This window comes from Eschrichtius robustus, chromosome 6 (assembly GCF_028021215.1).
Source record: "Eschrichtius robustus isolate mEscRob2 chromosome 6, mEscRob2.pri, whole genome shotgun sequence".
Taxonomy (NCBI): domain Eukaryota; kingdom Metazoa; phylum Chordata; class Mammalia; order Artiodactyla; family Eschrichtiidae; genus Eschrichtius; species Eschrichtius robustus.
Window position 1 is genome coordinate 112,265,814 of NC_090829.1, and position 20,800 is coordinate 112,286,613.

The window sequence follows — 20,800 nt, forward strand, 5'->3', positions numbered from 1 at the left end:
TAATTTCTTAAGCAAGGTATGTGTACCTAAAATATTCATTATAGTATTTCATATATTTTTGTATATGACATTGTGATTTTTGTAATAATTTATATTAACACAATAAAATAATATAATAAAATTTTTTAAAAGAATAAGGGAGCCCAAGTAGACCTGAAAATCCAATAAAACAGATTCGTTCTTACCAGAGTTATCCTTCAAAGAGCCAAAGAAAAAAATTACATTAATATACATACCTAATATAAGAATGCATCATCATAATGGAACTCTTTATTAAACTGATCAATATGCGCTGGGATCCAATCAGGTTTCTTGAACATAACCCTAAGTGCTCTAGGTCTCATTCGACCACCTTCTGCCTCCCACATGCCTTGAATAAAGAGGGAAGGGGAGAAAAAAATGTAAGTTTTTTTCTTTTCCATGAAATTTCTGTCTATCATAACTAGTACACTGTATTTGCCAAAGCTTAATTTGCAAGCTCAATAATCCAAAGGATCTGCTGATTAAGTGTCAAATCTGTTTTCAAAGATAGCAACAAACAGAGCTCAAAGGAATCTTAAAATAGTCATATATGCTATAGTCATATATGCAGCATCACCAGGTACCATCCCGATGTCTTCTTTATATGCTCCATCAGTTGAAACTGTGAAGCCAGAGGAGAACTGCATGTGTACTACTGTTGAAACGTATATGCTAAGGTCGGAGTATCTCACAAATGCCAAGAAGGTATAGGGCAGAACTTTTCCATTCTTCTTTACTGACAGTTTTTGGAACTCTATTTTAGCATAATGATTTCTCTATATTTTGGTTCCTGATATAGGAACTTATGTTAACCTATATCTTAATCAGTGCACGAGGAGGGGCAGGGGTGCTCTCTTTCTCTTTTCTGATTCATAAATTCAAATTCCATGGCACAAATGGAAGAGCAGAGATTATTGAACCTGAAATGAATTAGATTCCTTTACAATAACTTAAGCAGTCTTAATGGTGAAATGTGAATAAAGCAATAGTTTCAGCATCTATTACTTTGCCTATTAATCTCCTTATCCTTAAGAAGTAGATCTGTTTATTCCCATTCTAAATTTAGTGATTCAAAGGTAGACTTTTAGTTTAAATAGGGCATTTGGCATAGAGGTATCTTTCTTGTTGCTCAGTTGTAGGCATTGAAAATATAAATTAAGTTGGGAAATGTTTTTTGCTCTATCCAGAATTATGAAAATGTTTAGTTTTTTTTCAGACAAAATCAATTTTGATTCTTAGAGTTTACTCTTTTTCATATTCTAAATTAAATGAGATAATATATACTTCTACATTAATAAGATTTTTTTCTTAGAAAATATTTTATGAACTAAAGCATGTATGTGAAAAGTAAAATTATTTTATATGTCACCCTTATTTTTCAAAATAATTTTTGATTTTTTTATGACAAGTGTATATATATAGATTGTTAAGGGTCTAATGCCCTTTTCATCAAATGATGTTATCACTCTGATTATGTGCTATTGCTAACTTTTACAATTTCTAAGAACATTTCAAAATTTGCCTTTTAAGTATTTTTTATTTAAAGTTATTTTCAAATTTTCTGTTTTCAAATTTTTGACAGGTTGTTTGCAAAAATTGTGTAATTAATCTTTGTAACTCAATTTTGACCCTAGAAGAACATAATACTTTGCCTGGATGACATAATATAGTAGATTATTGTGTGGTCAGTTATTTTTTGAGCTATACTAATGGTTTGCATAGTGATTAAGTCATTAAGGTAGTCAAAGTAACTGGGTAGATTAGCATGCATTTTGACTCTCTTAATAAATGAACTGGATTATAATGCGGCATTCTGATTCCTTGTGAAGAATGGACTGTAAAGATAGCTAGAAAAAATGAAATTCATGGCTCTACATTACGCTGTCTCACATGTTCTTCATGTGATCCTAGCTACAAAATGTTTACGGCCTAATGGTTAGTAAGTGGGCCTAGTGAACATGTTTATCAGCATATTTTATTTGTGATGTGTGTACTAAATGGTTTCTATATACATATACTTAAATATGAGTTGTTCGTATTTAAATATAAGCATTTATGTTTAAATCTACTTAAAATATGTTCATATTTCTTTTGCCGTATGAATCAAAACTATTTATAGAATTAAAATTGTAAATTGAGATTTACAGAGCCAATATTAGCACTAAATTATAGAGTCCCCAAATTGTTCATGTCTGTAATTGTCTCATCATAAGGATTAGCTCTAATTATCTTAAGTCCTTTAGTATAATTGGTAGTCACTTCCTAACTACTAAGAACACTGATTTATATACTCAGAACCCTAATAAAGAAGAAAACTCCAAAATCCATAAATAGCCATAGTTAAGAAAAATCCGTTGCTTGGGGAAATTCTTTCATGTCGCCTATACTGCAGGGGCTCTAAAGCAACATGAACACATTCTGGTAATTAACACTGCAGTGAAAAAGTATAATTACACAATATTCCCATTAATGATATTGTACAATTATCAACTGATGGTTTTTGAGCAGATAGTATTAAGAGGTCTCTAAGTGTGGCTGGAATTGGCATCATAAAGGTCCTTATATAAAATGGCCAGCATCATTGAGAGAGAATTCTTGGAGGATTTTTTTAACCATTAAATGACAAAATAGGAAACTCAATGCATTTATTGCAAACCTTGAAGTTATGTCATCCAGTTTGTCTTACACTTAAATTTGGGCTAGCTAAAATACCAGAGATCACAGAGAGTAAGACTGCTTCTAAATTATCAGCTTATAGTTATTCATATTTCATTAATGAAATCTGTATGAGGTTATGAATCAGAGTAGATATCAAAAGTGCATAAGATCCAGTAAGAGATTGAGGTGACGTGTCCTGGTATATCACTGTGCCACACTGAGCAGGAACCTATCATTTTTTGTCCTAGGCCTGACTTGTGTGTTTCATTGCTTCTTTCTCAGGAGACTTGGGCTAATCAGAATATTTTTATCTGTATATAGGACCAAATAATATCAGAGAAATGTTTTTAAGGTAAAGGGAACTGAAATTCTTTTCTCCAGTTTCCGGTGCTGCTGAGAAATTTAGATTGGTCTTCAGTTTTAGAACGGCCCTAACAGAACAATTCAGAACCATTCTGATTATAACCTGCTGTCCCACTGATTAGTTACACCTAGTTACTATGATTCCTCAAACTAAACAGCTAGAATAAGTACATAGCAAATTCCTTTAGAATGGCAGGACAACTGTCTCTTGATTCATGCCTGTTTTGAGAAGACCTGGAGAGAGAAATGATTGAATCTGATTGTTGATTTCTTTTATTTCTCCTCTTTTGCTTTGGTCTGTTGTTGCTTTAGTCTGTAGTGTCACTGTGGAAATAGGCCATCCTTTGGACTGGATTTGTCCGGACCATTGGTAATAGTCCTGCTTTGTTCATGAGTGCCTCCAGCTTTCTTTTGTTGAACCAATCTTATAACATCTTACCTATCACAGTCAGAGAGAAACTATCGAATGGAAAAGATTATATTAGCAATTAAATCATGATGTGGTTTTATATGACATTAAAAATAATGTGTAAATTGTAGGGAAACTGATTATGGCATTGAAATACGCGGGTTCCCCACACTTAATGACTGCAAGGATGTAATATTTATCTTTTGGAAGTACTGGATTGCAAATCAGACTGTGAGACATTGAGTTACCCAGTAAACTGTTAGCATTTGTGAAATTTTTCTCAGATGACCATGTTCTTTTCCTAAATCACTGTTACTTTTGATTCAAGATTAGAAAAACTGCACAGGGAGATCAGCTCAGAGCTTTGTGACCACCTAGAGGGGTGAGATAGGGAGGGTGGGAGGGAGGGAGACGCAAGAGGGAAGAGATATGGGAATATATGTATATGTATAACTGATTCACTTTGTTATAAAGCAGAAACTAACACACCATTGTAAAGCAATTATACTCCAATAAAGATGTTAAAAAAAAAAGAAAGATTAGAAAAACTGTTCCCTAGTTGTTACATTCATAATATAAATTTCTCAAAATTCCATCATTTAAAAACTGCTTTAATCTTTAATGTTCAAAGCTAACCAGCTGTACTGGTGTATCTTATTTTTTTTTAAACAGTTGTAAGAGGTCTTTATCACAGAAACCTCAAGGGAAAACATTGTGCTCATTTGCAGAGTTGACATGCATTGGACATACAATGGTCTCAGTCAATGAAAATCAGCTGTTCTGTTCGTTATTTTTTTTTTCCTAAAGCCCTGTTTGCTTTGCATCTTTCATTCCAGTTCTAAACTATAAAAGCCTTTTTCTTTTTTTATTTTAACCATCAGTCAAGTTTTCAGTTAAAGTGACTGAAAATAGTAAAATATTCACAAAGTCCGAAATGGAGAGATACTGTCACAATGAAGACAGCAATCTGTAATATTATTTTTACTGTTTGCTTTGTTAATAGTAATTAAATATGTATAAAACAGCACATAGATAAGCCTCAAGCAGTTCAGATCACTTCTCAGCTTTACAAAAATTATTTTAGGTGTAAGTGTATTAAAGAATATCTTGTGAAATATGCAAATATTGATCCCTCTATTACTTACTCCATCATTCATTCTTTTATTTAGTCATCATTGGCACCTACTTTGTCCATTGGCACCTACTAAAATTTAGAAATGTGAAGATATATGGCCTATACCCTGGTAAACCTCATGGTCTAGTGGGAAGGATTGATCATAAACTTGAAAAAGAATTACAAATTGTTAAGTGTTCAGAAAAAAACAAAAATGGTGCTGTGATAGGAAATGGCATGGAGACACCATCAGATCTAGAGTTATCAAGGAACACCTCTCCGTGGAACTGGGATTTTTCAAGATCTAAGAGATAGGGAACTAGCCAGGTAAAGAGTGCTCTGAACAGAGGGGCAGGCAGGGGCCAAGACCAAGAGGAAGGGAAGGATGTGGAGTGTTCAAGGAACAGGAAGGGCCCTGTGGCCAGAGCCTGGTGAGGGGAGAAGGGGTAAGTGAAGAGCAGATCTGAGATGGGAGCTGTACCTTTTCAAGAAGGAGCTGAGTCAGGACTCCGCGGGGCAGGCAAAGAATGTGGATTGTATTTTCGGTGCAGTGGCAAGCTTCTTGATTGATTTAAATTGGGTTGGGGCCTAAAATACACTTAGGATACCTTATACTGTTACCATTAAGGTTTTGTTCTTAAAATAACAGGAGAAAACACAAACCAGAGCGATACTGAAAGTGTCTTGATGTGAGCAATCTTTTGGATGTTACTTTTATTCACCTGAATAGAATAACATTGTGAACTGGAGGGCAGCCTTCCTTCACCACCTGATAGCGCCCAGAAAGAGCAGCCAGGGCTATTTCTGTCCCTAGTGTCTGAGGAGCATTGGTTTTTGTAAAGCGTATGGAGCCCTCTAGCGGTGACTGTTTTAAAGGAGTCTTACATTGATGCCAGAACTGTTGGAACTGTGGGATTTGAGTCTCCTCAGAGCCAGTAGAATTGTAAAGGTAACTGTAATTTAGGCAAATGTGAAACTGCATCATGCCTCAGTCGCTCTGACATGATGACATCACGCCCAGTTTTTCTTTCAAATGCACTGACTCTATTGTGTTGACTTAGGTGTACATTCCAAACCGAGTGGCCCTCATCCTTCAGAATGTGGACCTACCAAACTGAAGAGATCTGATTTCAGCTCCAGCAAAGAAAGATGTGCACTTTGTTTTCCCATGCTTGTTGTCCCAGAGCTTGTAATGTGTAAGCTTTTCAAAATATATTTGTCTAGCCTAAATGTCAGATGTCTGAAATTCAATACTGGTTTATGAAAATGAATGTCAAACTTTTCTTTAAGGAGGAGAGGGGAGCATATTTTTTGAAATTTTGGAGATCCTAGACTATATTTTCCAGCCATCTGAACAGCTAGGATCCTCAAAGGAAGTGTGATATATCATGTCTTCAAACAGTTTTGCCTTACAGGCCAATTATTTAGTCCTTTTAAGTTCAGATTTGAATCATGTGTCACGTTTGATTACTTTTGTTGAATGTATACAGCATTTTTTTTAAGGCGGATATTTGGTGACTTTATTTGTTCTGGTATCTCTTGGTCTAAATTACAAAATACTAAGATTGTTACTCTCCTTTTTCAAATTGTGTTCAGAAATACTGTAATAAGTATATAATAATAATATAAAACTAAGAATTGTGTCAAAGATAAAAGTCGTTGCCTATGAACTCATCCATGCCTTATTTTGCATAAGTTTTATCTTGTGATCTCTTGTTCATTTAGTATCTTGGTAGATGCTAATATCTTCATTTCTGAAGGCCTGACTTGGTAATTGTAACATTTCAGAAACTATCTTTTACTTCCAGTCAATAAAAAAAAAATTGCGAAATTGCCTTTGATAATGTTTATTTTGCTGTGATGTTATGGGGATTGATTTAAAGTGAATATTAAATTGCCTCTCTCAACTCTGAGACCTTCCCCACATATGCGCACATTGCACGATGGACGAGGTGTAGGGATTAATACTATTTTTTTTCTTTAGGTACTATTTGGTAACTTGAAATTATACTAAATAACTCAGATATCTAAGCTACTTTTGAGCTCTAAACCTCAACACTTTTAGAAGCTGAATTAACTATCTCAACTCCGTGGGATACTCCATCATGAAATTGCCCCTTGGTTTATTAAACAGCAGGCCACAGGTAATTCATTCATAACTGAGAAATTATGATGCATTTATGAGACATAAAGTATCTGTCACTTTTTAAAAGACTTAATATTTTCCTTTACATTAATACTGACTGCTTCTTTTTTTGTTCGTTTTTAGCTTATCATGACTAATAAGGAGTACATGAAAGTCTATTAAAAACTGGTTCAGTAATGGAAGAGATTAGCAAAAGAGACTTCCTTTTATAGCTAAACCTGCATATTAACCATCTTTCTTATAACTTGAGTAAAGCCTTGAATCTAGGTCTGACACATGTTATTTGCCTTAATTTCAAAAGTACAGTAATAGTTTGATTTCCTGACAGCAACGCCAGATGATGATGACACACGTTAGGAAAGACTACTGAAAGCCTTCTGTAATGCTTTTCCCCTTACAGATGTGTTATTAACATTTTAGCACTGCCATGATTTGTGTACTGTGCCTGTTATTGATAATAACATGATGTGCAACCATGATGTTTTGTGTTCTACCTTATAATTCCTTACCTTTGCATTTCTTATGTATAAAGAGATATGCTAATTTTCTATCGTGACTCTTTAAAAAATGACACATTACTTCACACCTAGAACTCGTTTTTCTGTTTGTTTGTTTTTTTGACTTCAGCCTCTGTGGAAAGTCAAAAAGACCAGAGTAGTTATATGCTATATTTTCATTATGCTGATTGACCTTACTATTATGGTCTTTAGATTTCACAGTGTAAAGTTCGAATTTAACAATGTAATTGTAAGTTAATTGCCTTTGTCAAGTGTTCCCCCTGCCACAAGAACAATAAACAGTTGTTTTAGGTGTGAGACATAAAAATACATGCAAAGAAATAAAATATTGAGTCCAAATAGAATGTAATATTTGGATTTTTCTTCCCTGTTGTAGCAAACGGCCTTTATAGAACAGTTTAATATTTGTACTATATTTCACTTTACATCTTCATTTTTGATTCAGTAGCATTCTCACCATCATGTAGTCCAGTGAGAAGTTTTTTCTTTTTACTGGTTACACTTTTCAATAATCACAACAGAGAGATGCAAAATTTTACTCTGTCTGCCTTATAATAATGGTCTTTTCCTCTGCTGTGTTTATTACCAACATCAAAAATGAGAGTGATCTATCTTTGTTGGCTTTTTTAGGATAAATATTTTTACTGTTTTAATTTTTTATGTTCTAGAAAACACGGATGAGTACAGATGTCTTTCCATCATTTTTTAATATTAGCAAGTATTAGTAATTGCTCTATTATCCAAAAGAGAATTTACCCCTCATGCTAATGGTGCTGGATGTTTTAGTTTAATATTAGCTTACTCAGAAAATACCATAGTTTTTAATAATCAAAACTTGCACTGTAAACATTTTTCCTGGAATGTTTCTCACTTTATAGCACTTGAATTCTGAGGGTCAACTCCTTTCATATTTTCTTTTCTGTACCTTTGATGTTTCTCACTTTGCCCTGCTCTTAGCTGATGTATTCATCTCTAACGTAAAATGAGGGATTTAGCCACCATGTTCCTCAAGATCAAAAAATAACCAGTGACAATAAACTGACTTTTCTCATAGCAACTGTAAAAGAATGCATATAGTTTTTCCTCTGACTCCACACTCCCCTTAGCAATATCAACTCAACATTTGTCACCCATCAGGGTTATAGCCATTGCTATGCGGGCTCATACAGGAGGTTGTCTGGTTAAGGAGCCTATTCTTCAAATAATACAGGAGAGAGAGCAGATAGATCTGGGGGAAGCGATGAAGGGTAATGTGTTTTCCTCTAGTGTTCTGCTTGCAGCTTCAGGGCAAATATCTTTTCACTGTCTCTGGTCCTGCAGCCATTGAATCAGGTGATGAAAGCATCATAAAATAGGTTTCCTATTGCTCTTCCTGTTTAGAATGAACCAGAGCAGACATACCTGATAGAAAGCAAAACAGGGAAGCAGTTTTCTGCCTGGCCTTGCACCTCTCAGATTATTTCTTTTTGCCTGTTTTGAATCATGTTCTGAACTAGGGTTCTTTACAGTGGTGGGGTTTCATTAATCTACACATTCCTTATAGGGAGACAAGCACTGAGCTATGAACTTTGCTAGGTAGAATATTCTGACGAAAGAAAATAGAAATCTAAGGCACAGCAATGTCATGTCCTTTACGCGACAGAGTTCATTTATCATTCACAATGCGTGAGACTTGAAATGTAGATAAATTTTCCCACTAAAGCCAGCCTTCAGGGGGAAAAAAAATCATACGAACTCCCTACTAATTTTTCTGCTCTATTATCTTATTAGTGGTGATTTGTAGAGAATTGCAGAGAAACATTCATACTTTAGGGCAGAATTTCTTAATTGGTAGTATGAGGAATTAAGATACAGTAGTTATAAGTGTTTTTGTCTCCATAATTTAAAATATTACATCTGGATTTTAACTCTTGGCAAAAACTATGCAGAGAATGTGATGTTTATTTACATGAAAAAAAGGGATTTTGTGATAGATCTGCTTATACCAAAGGGCGTGTCATTCACAAGTTTACTTATTACTTGCAGGGTTTTTTGTCATTTCTGCTGGACCAGAGAGACGTCTTTGACCCTCATATAAGCTTGCATAGACTGTTTCACCTAGAAGCCTGCACTGAGCTTTAAAAGAAATGTGTGATACAATGGTTAGAAGACCTGAGTTCAAGTTATAGCTCTTAATTCCCAGTGCCTCATTTTAGAAAGCACTCAGTGACTTTTCCGTGGTTTTAAGACAATTAGTAAAAAAAGAGCATCGTCATTGGTTTTGTAAATGGCTGTTGTTTGATCGATAGCTACATGGATGGTGAGTCAGCATTTGGAGACATTTTCCAAGTTTGTTGTCAGGAACACACTGTCACCATCACCTGCCACTTGTCTGTCCTTCAAGGCTTCTGCACTGTTATCCGTACTGTCCCAGGCAGGGGGTGTGGGCTGCTTTACAGAGGAGGGAATTTTGCATTTCCTCCACCACTGCAGATGACCGAAACATCAGTCCTCCTCCACCACTGCTTTTATTTTTTTATTTTAGCTTCTTCTCTGAAGGCACTAGTGAATTCCTTCTCGTGCAATCAGTGTACTGCCCCCTTAGTGTCTCAGCTACTCTCAGACTCTGCTCTTAGGTAACCCCTTACGAATAAAAGTTAGCAACCTCTTAATGGTAACCAGTAGATCAGGGTAAACTGTACACAAAGTGAAATAGCCACAGGTGCTCTCCAGTGAGACACAGCGACCAGGTGTCGAGGGTCTCTATTTCTTTCCTTCTTCCCCTTCTGTCACAGCCCAGTATACGCTGCTGGCAGGAGGAATAAATGACAGAGGAAACTTAAGAACTGCAAAAGAGAGCTCATGGTTTAGAAGCAGTTTGGCCCATCATTTTTTGGATTGAAAGTCTGTACTGTCATCAGAAACACACATCTTCATTAAGTAAATATTTGCACAAAAGTAATTTCTTGAAGAAAGCAGAAAGTTATCAACCATCAATCTGTAATTTCCACAGTTGTCTGGTACTTACAAAAAGACAATGGAAAGCAGAAAACTAACAAAATAGCTATTACGCAAAATTACTTTGCTGCACAAGGATATAAATTAAACGAGGTAAGTGTTCAAATTATTTGTGCATACTTGTCTAAGTTAATATGGGAAACAGCTGTAAATGTATGAATAAAAAACCCTTCTGACATATATGTATTTATAGCATATGCATGGGTGTGTGAATACACACAGACATACATATAATTTGTAAGTAAGCTGAAAACTCACAAAGTTCACTGATTCCAAAATTTATATGGCCATATTAAGAGCATCAATCTGAACAAGAGTGATTTCGTTTGGATTCGAAGAAGTTTGCAAATCTTGCAATAAAATGCAATATATATGTCTTAATCCTTTTAGGGAATTTCTCACCTCAACCTATTTGGCTATAAGTCTTTTGTTTTTCCTCTAGAAAGAGAGGAGGGCGGAAATGAAATAGCTTTATTCCTTCTTTATTTATATCCACTAGGGATTCTTTTTAACTGAGTTTGTAGTGTCACCTTCCATTCACCCCAGTAATATAAATAATGAAAAACACTGCATGTAATTTCATTTCACAGATGCCTCTAGCCACGTTGTCAACTATTGATTAAAACCAATCATATGATACAGAGGTCCCTCCTCCAACACATACACACAGAGTCACTCCCTATCCCCTTTAATCTTTCTTACGATAAGTGGGCATCACTCAGCTATATAGAAACAGCAGTAGTATGCCTAATTCTACTAATTACAAGCAGATATACATATCTATATATCAATATCTCTATCTTTCTCTCGCTCTCTCTCTATATATATATATATATTTTTTTTTAAAGACATACTGCATTGGCTACCATGTGTTCAGTGCTTTCTTGTTACTATGCCCTGTGCTGACACTTAATACACATTATCAGTGAGTCTCCTGAACTCTGAAAAATGATGATTATTATCCTTGTTTGTGTCTAGGCTCATGCTCATCCAACTCACTCTGCTGTCTTCCATCATGGATCACTGATGATCTCTGGAACAAGGGTAAAAATTTGACGCTCTCATTTGTATTGTTTGTCTTTTGTTTGGCCTCATGGCTTGTGGGATCTTAGTTCCCCAACCTAGGATCAAACCCAGGCCCCCCGCAGTGGAAGTACAGAGTCCTAACCACTGGACCACCAGGGAATTCTCTTGTTTGTCTTTAGTTGGATTTGAATGTCTTCGCTGGGGGAAGTGGATGGCATTTGAAGCCAAACTAGGGCCTGTAATGCCCCACACTCTGTGGCAAGATAGTACTCAAGTTCCAGGAATTATTTTTGTCATGTGTTGCATAGAAACAAAAATTTAAAAGAGCTTGAACTCAGCTTCCAGATCCTGGTTTCTAGTGTTATTTTCCAAAAGAATGAACCAGGATTCCTTGGAGAAATAGCTGATTCTAGGACTGGGTAGGGAATATACAAGATAAGCCTGGGACTTCTTGTAGTGCCAGAAAGTAGGGAGATGCCCCAAATCAAAAGAATAGAGTGTGTCAAAGGGAAACAGGGGTTAATTGAAAGGCACTCAATGGTCATACCTGAAATAATTTGAGCAATAAAATAAATATTGTGTTACTGTGTAACGTATAAAATAAATATCTATGAATTCATACTGATATAAATGATTGAGTAAATAAATAAATGGAGAGAAGAGATAAATCTCCTGTACAGGAGAATGATGAAGATTTTCATAGACACTCCCCCTTAAGAAGGTGGCGCTTAAGTCTCCTTACCCCCAACTCCCTCTGTGAGTGTGGGCTGCACTTAGTAGCCACCTTCTAAAGAGCAGAGTAGGTAAAAGGGAATAATGACTTTGCAGTGGAAAAATCTGGAAAACTACCTCAGCCAGGTGGTCATGGTTAGTCACATTGATAACATGTACTCTCGATATGATGTGATGAGAATGGCAAAAATACAATCCCCAAAACCTATAATTCTAGTCTAACCATGAGAAAAATATCACACACACACACACACACAAATGAAGGGTTGCGTATATAATACATATACATGTGTGTATACATATACATTGTGTACATACATACAATATGGAGATCATATATCAAGAGATTACCCATATAAGAATATTTTGTAGGTGTGTATAAGATTTTATATATGTGTGCATGTCTCTTTATATAATATATATAAGGCAAATATAAAGAGATTTATTTTAAGGAATTGGCTCACATGATTATGGGGACTGGCAAGTCCAAAATCTGTAGGTCAAGCTAGCAAAACTTGAAACTCAGATAAGAGCTTATATGGCCATCTTGAGGCAAAATTCCTTCTCTGGAAAACCTCAGTTTTTTGCTCCTGAGGCCTTCAACTGATTGGGTGAGGCCCCACCCACATTATCAAGAGTAATCTGTAAAATCAACTCATCATAGGGTCTTCCTCTACTTACAATGGAGTTATAGCCCAATAAAACCATCTTAAGTTAAAAAGATTGGAAGTCAAAATGTGTTTAATACATCTAACAAACTGAACATCACGGGTTAGCCCAGCCTACCTTAAAGGTGCTCAGAACACTTACTATTAGCCTACAGTTGGGCAAAATCATCTAACACCAAGCCTATTTTATAATCAGGTGTTGACTAGCTCATGTAATTTATGGAATGCTGTACTGAAAGCGAAAGATAGAATGGTTCTAAGTATGTCAGTGGTTTGCCCTCATGATCATGTCACAGACTGGGCACTGAGCTTGCTGCCGCTGCCCAGCTTCCCAACAGGGTATCTTACCACTTATCACTAGCCCAGGAAAGGATCAAATTCAAAATTCAAAGTACAGTTTCTACTGAATGTATATTGCTTTCACACCATTGTAAGTCAAAAAATCATAAGTCGAAGCATCCTAAATCAGGGACCATCTGTAGATGTTAACCGCCATATCTACAAAATACCTTCACTGTAACACCTAGGTTAGCGTGTCATTAAATAACTGGGTACTATAATCTAGCCAAGTTGACACATAAGAGTAACTATCATAGAGATACCTACCCAGACAAGGAAATGCCAGACAAGATATGTCTAAGAAACTGTCAAAGCCCAGAGCTGGCTAAAGAGGCATGACAACTAAATGGGATGTGGTGTCCAAGATGGCTTCTGGAACAGAAAAGAAGCATTAGGGAAAAACTGGTGAAATTCAAATAAAATGTAGAGTTTAGTTAATATTTTTTTTTAAATTGTGTAAAAGGAGATGCCTGAACAGACAAATCTCCTTTACAGAAGAAAAGTAGTGTTAAAACAAATCACACCCAGTGTTCCAGGGAGACAAACCAAAACTGAAAGGAGACTGAACTTTGCAGGCTAAGAGCTTGAAAGCAATTTTCTAAAGTGGCTGAAATAATGATAGCCAACCATCCTTTCCCCGTCTCCTTCCCTGACCAACAGACAAAGCAAAGCTCTAAAATCATGACTACATGAAAGCAAATGTCTAAAACGTATGTCTTGTTGATCTGTGTTGGATTACTGAGATACTATACTTAATTATTTGAGTAGTGGCCTGCAAGTGAGCAAATAAAACATTTGGAAACCAAGACTCGGGGTTTTTTGGTAAAACTTGTTCCACATTTGACTTACTAGTAATCCCATAGGCAAAATAATTCATTCAGATACTCAGGCATATATTTTTCAACCATTTACCTTGGTACAACATTTCATGTTAAGAAATTATATTTGTAAATGTTCTCCAAAAATTAGGAGCTTGCCTACAATCCTCAGGCTATGCAAAGTGAGGCTGAAATTACAGGTAAGCCCTAAAATCTTAACAACTGGACAAAACAAGAGTATTTTCCTTTCATGTCACATTTCAGTGCAGACTAGGTGACCCCTCTCCATTTTGTAGTTATGCTGTCTGGAATATGTGACCTCCAAAGTCACGATGGAAGAGAAAACTGTAGAATTACAAGAGTAAGTCCAGGATGGAAGTGGCTTACACCCTTCCTGTTTCACCTTCTTAGCCAGAATTCAGTCACACTGTTCTGACCTAACTGCAGGGGAGGCTAGATATTTCTTTGTGCAGGAAGGTGGAAACAGTGCAATAAAAATATAGCATAGCATCTGTCATAATTGTCAACTGAGTTTGGGAAATCTTATATGCTTTATTTCCCCTTACAGACTCATAATGCAAATTAAATATTAAAGACCCTGAGAATTCCTATAGTAAGGAAACTGGTCTAACATTGTTTAACTCAGTGTTTCCAGAACTTATTTAACATTGTTTAACTCAGTTCTCATCCACAAGGAACATCGATAAACATTTTGGGAAAAAACCCCACTATGTTTGCTTAAACATAGTTATGGTACACTAACTTGAAGATAACTTGCTCTTCTTTTTCTATGCTTCCATGACCAATAACTCCTCTTTCAAACTATTCTGTGTGTGTGTGTGTGTGTGTGTGTTCAGTTCACTTTGCTTCAAGGTCAGCTTATCTAGTAGTCAATATTTCCATTAAAATCACTTCTTAATCTCATAATTTAATTGTCAGTGGACAATCTTATTTCCCTAGGTTCAGAATTCTCCTGATAGCTGTTTAACTGGATCCCCAAATACTGATCTCAAAGTTCTCTGGAATGAGTTTCCCCAGGTTATAAGACATCTTAGAACCAGATTAAAGTCCAACTTCTAGAAAATGAGTATAATTTCATGTTATGCATTTCATTTAATTACCTAATTTCTGGGTTGATCTGCTTTTTGTTGTTGTTACCCCAATCTTCCTTTGCTCTCATTATTCTTGCTTTTAAATTTTGTTTTTATATCTCTTATTGTAGTATATATTTGTAATACATCTAAATCATTTTTGGAGTAAGGCAGTAGGTATATGAATGATAAGATAGAAGATAGATAGAAAGATAGATGGGTAGATAGATAGGCAAAATTTTAAAATACAGCTTTGGTTGTCATGATGGCATAGTCTGTAGCTTTGTGTTTCCATATTGTGACTAGTTGCTGAGTAACCACTTAGAGTTAATGAGAAGTACAGGAGCTTCCCTTGATATTTCATTAGCCTAAAACTTGGATTTTCTAGAGTCATGAAGATTTCTTCCCAATGTTGTGACAGCAGGATGTTAAATCTCATTATAATATGTGACACATCTTAAAGTATATATGAAAAAAATGAATTTTTTGTGTATGACAAAACAATAAATTCTTACATCTTTTATCATATTTCTATTGCTTTATAAATAGATATTAAAGATTTGTTATATTAGAAATCTGAAGGTAATATAAAAATTTAAGATAAACTAAATATTGGACAAAACTAAAAACTAAACTTGGGTGAAATATATATATAGATATGTATACTTATTGACAGGCAGTTACAGAAACGAAGTCAGTAATATTCACGTAGTTTCTTTCTTTTGAAGAATTCCCAAATACAAATCATTTCTGTCCTCACTGGCCAGTTATTTCTAGTACTTCTCACATTCCTAGAACAAGTATGATGTAGGCCCCTTCTTGACATTCTGGAAGGCTAGCCAAATGCCAGTTTAAAATAAGATAAGGTTGTTATTCATTCATTATTATTAATTCATGTATTGAGATACTGTGCCAGGTTCTAGGAATGTAAAGATAAATAAGTAATAGAATTTCACAATTTAGTATGCTGTTAGTCTCAAAGGAGCGAATAGATTTGCTGTCATGGCAGAGTGTACAAGTTTCCTATCCAATGTCCATTCTTCTGTCTTCTACAATAATAGAACCATTATTCAGGTGCCAAAAGACATCATTTTTCCATCCATGTGACTAAATTCTGAGCAAAGAAAGAAGTTAGGTAGAACTTCCAGGAAGACTCCTTAAAAGGTAAAATAGAAAACTAGGGCATTTACTAACAATAGCCTTTACCTTTTCCTTCAGCTGGTTGGTATGCGGATAAAATGGCTGGAGGTCTGCCTGCATCTTAGGTCATTAGAAACTTTAATATGCTCGATGGCAGATAGGAAAGATAGAAAATGCTAGATTTCCAATGATTATGGATCAATCATACAACAGTGGCCCGCCTTTACTGTGGATTTATTTTATGTAAAAAAAAAAAAAAAACCCTTATAAATGTACTAAAATGTTTAGGATTTTCTGTTAATGCAGCAAATCGAATCCTAAATGATTTACTTACCAATGAAACTAAATGATCTAACTGATGAAAAAAAATCAAGAATTAGTCTTTGCATGTATAAGGTTAAAGTAAGTAGGTGAATTAGGTCATAGATATATAGAAAGAAGGCATATCATTATATTAGAATTAAGAAATTACACTGAATGCTCTCTGAACACCTATTAATTCATTCAACATGAATTAGTAGTTCAGAGTCAGGCTCTATGAAGGAAAAGAGACATGATGGTAGAATGATGTTAGAACCAGTTTATAAATGACCTTCAATATCTAAACTAAGAAGACTGGATTTTACTGATTATATCGTCATTAAGGATTATTTACAAAGTAGGAGAAAAATAATAATATTTAGAGCTGAATGGACCTTAAAATCCACTCCTCTAATGATTTTCATAATGTGCTATTTGGGGAATCCCCATGAGAACTACGTGGTGAGTAGGGGGCTGGGGCAAAGCATTTGGGGCTGCTGACTGGGTAAGTCTACACAGCACCACAATTCCTCATTCAGAGCAAGTCTACTTTTATCTGTTTATAAGTCCACATAGCACTTCTTTGAACAAAACGTCCTAAGGCTAACAAAATGTGAAATCTACTATTTACCCCAATCCCTTCATTGTATTTGCTGGAAAATTTTGACTCAGGAGCCTTTTGCCCATGATCTGATCTCACTGCAGGTTAGGACTTGACCATGAGTCTATAGGACATTAGCCAATTTCCCCCGTTATGTTATGGTGCACATAAGAGCTGTAACTCAGAAAGATGCTCTAAAATGTACTTTGTAGGGGATAAATGTCAGTAGCTGGGAGATCAGTTGTAAAGCTGAATGCAATTGCTACTCCAGAGATGGGATTGGCCTGAAGCCGGAGTAGTTTCAGTAGAACTACACAGGTAAAGAGATGTATCAACTGCCCCCAAATGCATTCTAGCCTTTTCCATTAACAGTGTAACCAAATTCCTGCTTTTAAGTCCCTGTGTTTTAAATACTCATAATGGCCTCTCTTCTGTCAGGTTGGATCCTGACCTATACACTTTTTCACCTTGTCTTATGGACTACCATCTCATTTACCACTAATAAACTCATTACTGTCTTCACGTCTCACTAGGTGAGATAACCAATATAAAGACTCATCTTTAGATGGCTCTTACCTAGGAAATTCTTCTGGTGCTAAATATTGTATTAATCAGGGGCAGTCAGGAAGACGGACATCACTACAAATATTACAAAGTGATTTATTATTAGGGACATGGAAGGGCTGGTAAAGTAAAGGTGAGGAAGCTTACTTCTGACTTTCAGCAGATCCAAAAGTATAAGACTTGCCACTGCTAATAAACTTAGCTCTCTACAACACCAAAGCCAGTGATTCTCAGGAGGATATTGCCCAGATACTGCTGAAAGCTGCTCTTGATTATCAGAGCTGCCTACAGCACCAAAGTGGGTAATTCTCAGGAGACTGCCTAGAAGCTCCTGGCAAAACTCCCCTTCTGCCATCTGCAGATATCCTTCATCTAAGAAGAGTAAGGAAGTTCCTGAGCAAGAACACCCAAAATGCAGCAGAGGACACATGGAAGGTGCTGAAGCTGAATTGATAGTACACCTAGTCCTTGTTTTGCACAGTGATGAGGTATCATAAAAATTACTGTGAAAACTGAGCCATACAAATGAATCTCAATAATCAAAAAGAAAATTACAACTGTTTTACAACCTTTAAAATGTTTATCAAAGCATTAAAATCCCTCTTACTGTAGATTATAAATGTAAAGGAAAATTTAAACAATAGCAAGACATTTATTTAGCACACAGTAATTTAAAACATTTGAATTGCAAACAATTAACGTGTTTGGTTTCTTTGTATAAAACATGGCAACAGTAGCTTGATTAGTGCTTGCCTTTTTGTCATATAACTTCCTATACAGAGGAAACATCTTTTCTATGCCTTGGTGAATTGTACTCCTTTCTAAGTTTAGATTGGCTTCCAACATTCCATAGTTTGAAATTTCAGTTCCAAGAAATATCTTTGAGAATTCCTTTAATGTAGTTTTGCCAGCATCACTTCTAGGAAAGCTGTATCCTTGCTGTGGCAACTGCTTTCCTCATTTGTGTCAATAAGCCCATCTTCAGTGAACTAGTGACTATCTAGCTCCATATCTAGAGTTTCTTCAATGTTGGAGTTGTCAACATTCCCACAGCCAGCGTTTTTTTATTTTCTCTTTTTTTTTATACAGCAGGTTCTTGTTATCTATTTTATACATATTAGTGTACATATGTCAATGCCAATCTCCCAATTCATCCCACCACCAACATCCCCATGCCCCACTTTCCCCCCTTCATGTCCATACGTTTGTTCTCTACATCTGTGTCTCTATTTCTGCCTTGCAAACCGGTTCATCTATACCATTTTTCTAGATTCCACAAATATGCATTAATATATGGTATTTGTTTTTCTCTTTCTGACTTACTTTACTCCGTATGACTGTCTCTAGGTCCATCCACATCTCTACAAATGACCCAATTTTGTGCCTTTTTATGGCTGACTAATATTCCATTGTATATATGTACCACATCTTCTATATCCATTCATCTATTGATGGACATTTAGGTTGCTTCCATGACCTGGCTATGGTAAATAGTGCTGCAATGAACATTGGGGTTCATGTGTCTTTTTGAATTATGGTTTTCTCTGGGTATATGCCCAGTAGTGGGATTGCTGGGTCATAGGGTAATTCTATTTTTCGTTTTTTAAGGAACCTCCATACTGTTCTCCATAGTGGTTGTATCAATTTGCATTACCACCAACAATGCAAGAGGGTTCCCTTTTCTCCACACCCTCTCCAGCATTTGTTGTTTGTAGATTTTCTGATGATGCCCATTCTAACTGGTGTGAGGTGATACCTCACTGTAGCTTTGCTTTGCATTTCTCTAATAATTAGTGATGTTGAGCAGCTTTTCCTGTGCCTCTTGGCCATCTGTATGTCTTCTTTGGAGAAATGTCTATTTAGGTCTTCTGCCCATTTTTTGATTGGGTTGTTTGTTTTTCTGATACTGAGCTGAATGAGCTGTTTATATATTTTGGAGATTAATCCTTTGTTGATTCATTTGCAAATATTTTCTCCCATTCTGAAGGTTGTCTTTTTCTTGTTTATAGTTTCCTTTGCTGTGCAAAAGCTTTTAATATTCATTAGGTCCCATTTCTTTATTTTTGATTTTATTTCCATTACTCTAGGAGGTGGGTCAAAAAAGATCTTGGGGGCTTCCCTGGTGGCGCAGTGGTTGAGAGTCTGCCTCCCGGTGCGGGAGACACGGGTTCGGGCCCTGGTCTGGGGGGATCCCACATGCCGCGGAGCAACTGGGCCCGTGAGCCACAACTACTGAGCCTGCGCGTCTGGAGCCTGTGCTCCGCAACAAGAGAGGCCAGGACAGTGAAGGGCCCGCGCACCGCGATGAAGAGTGGCCCTGGCTCGCTGCAACTAGAGAAAGCCCTCGCACAGAAATGAGGACCCAACACAGCCAAAAATAAATAAATAAGTAAATTTTAAAAAAAAAAGATCTTGCTGTGATTTATGTCAAAGAGTGTTCTTCCTATGTTTTCCTCTAAGAGTTTTATTGTGTCCAGTCTTATATTTAGGTCTCTAATCCATTTTGAGTTTATTTTTGTGTATGGTGTTAGGGAGTGTTCTAATTTCATTCTTTTACACGTAGCTGTCCAGTTTTTCCCAGCACCACTTATTGAAGAGACTGTCTTTTCTCTATTGTATATCCTTGCCTCCTTTGTCATAGATTAGTTGCCCATAGGTGCGTGTGTTTATCTCTGGGCTTTCTATCTTGTTCCACTGATCTCTATTTCTGTTTTTGTGCCAGTACCATACTGTCTTGATTACTGTAGCTTTGTAGTATAGTATGAAGGCAGGGGGCCTGATTCCTCCAGCTCCGTTTTTTCCCCGCAACACTGCTTTGGCTATTCTGGGTCTTTTGTGTCTCCAAACAAATTTTAATATTTTTTGTTCTAGTTCTGTAAAAACTGCCATTGGTAAATTGATAGGGATTGCATTGAATCTGTAGATTGCTTAGGGTAGTATAGTCATTTTCACAATGTTGATTCTTCCAATTCAAGAACATGGTATATCTCTCCATCTGTTTGTGTCATCTTTGATTTCTTTCATCAATGTCTTATACTTTTCTGAGTACAGGTCTTTTACCTCCTTAGGTAGGTTTACTCCTAGGTATTTTATTCTTTATGTTGCAATGGTGAATGGGATTGTCTCCTGAATTTCTCTTTCTGATCTTTTGCTGTTAGTGTATAGGAATGCAAGAGATTTCTGTGCATTAGTTTTATATCCTGCAACTTTACCAAATTCATTGATTAGCTCTAGTAGTTTTCTGGTGGCATTTTTAGGATTTTCTATGTATAATATCATGTCATCTGCAAAGAAT

At 36.0% G+C, this 20,800-nt stretch overlaps 1 protein-coding gene across 1 annotated transcript in view; it reads left to right on the forward strand.

The window, feature by feature from the left end:
- GBE1 (1,4-alpha-glucan branching enzyme 1) overlaps positions 1-6,377 on the forward strand; it is a 291,409-nt gene extending 285,032 nt beyond the window's left edge. The window contains exon 16 of the mRNA XM_068546910.1: positions 5,627-6,377. Within this exon, the coding sequence (XP_068403011.1) occupies positions 5,627-5,683 (57 nt within the window). The 3' untranslated portion in view covers positions 5,684-6,377. The remainder of the gene's footprint in view (positions 1-5,626) is intronic.
- Positions 6,378-20,800: the final 14,423 nt, after the last annotated feature.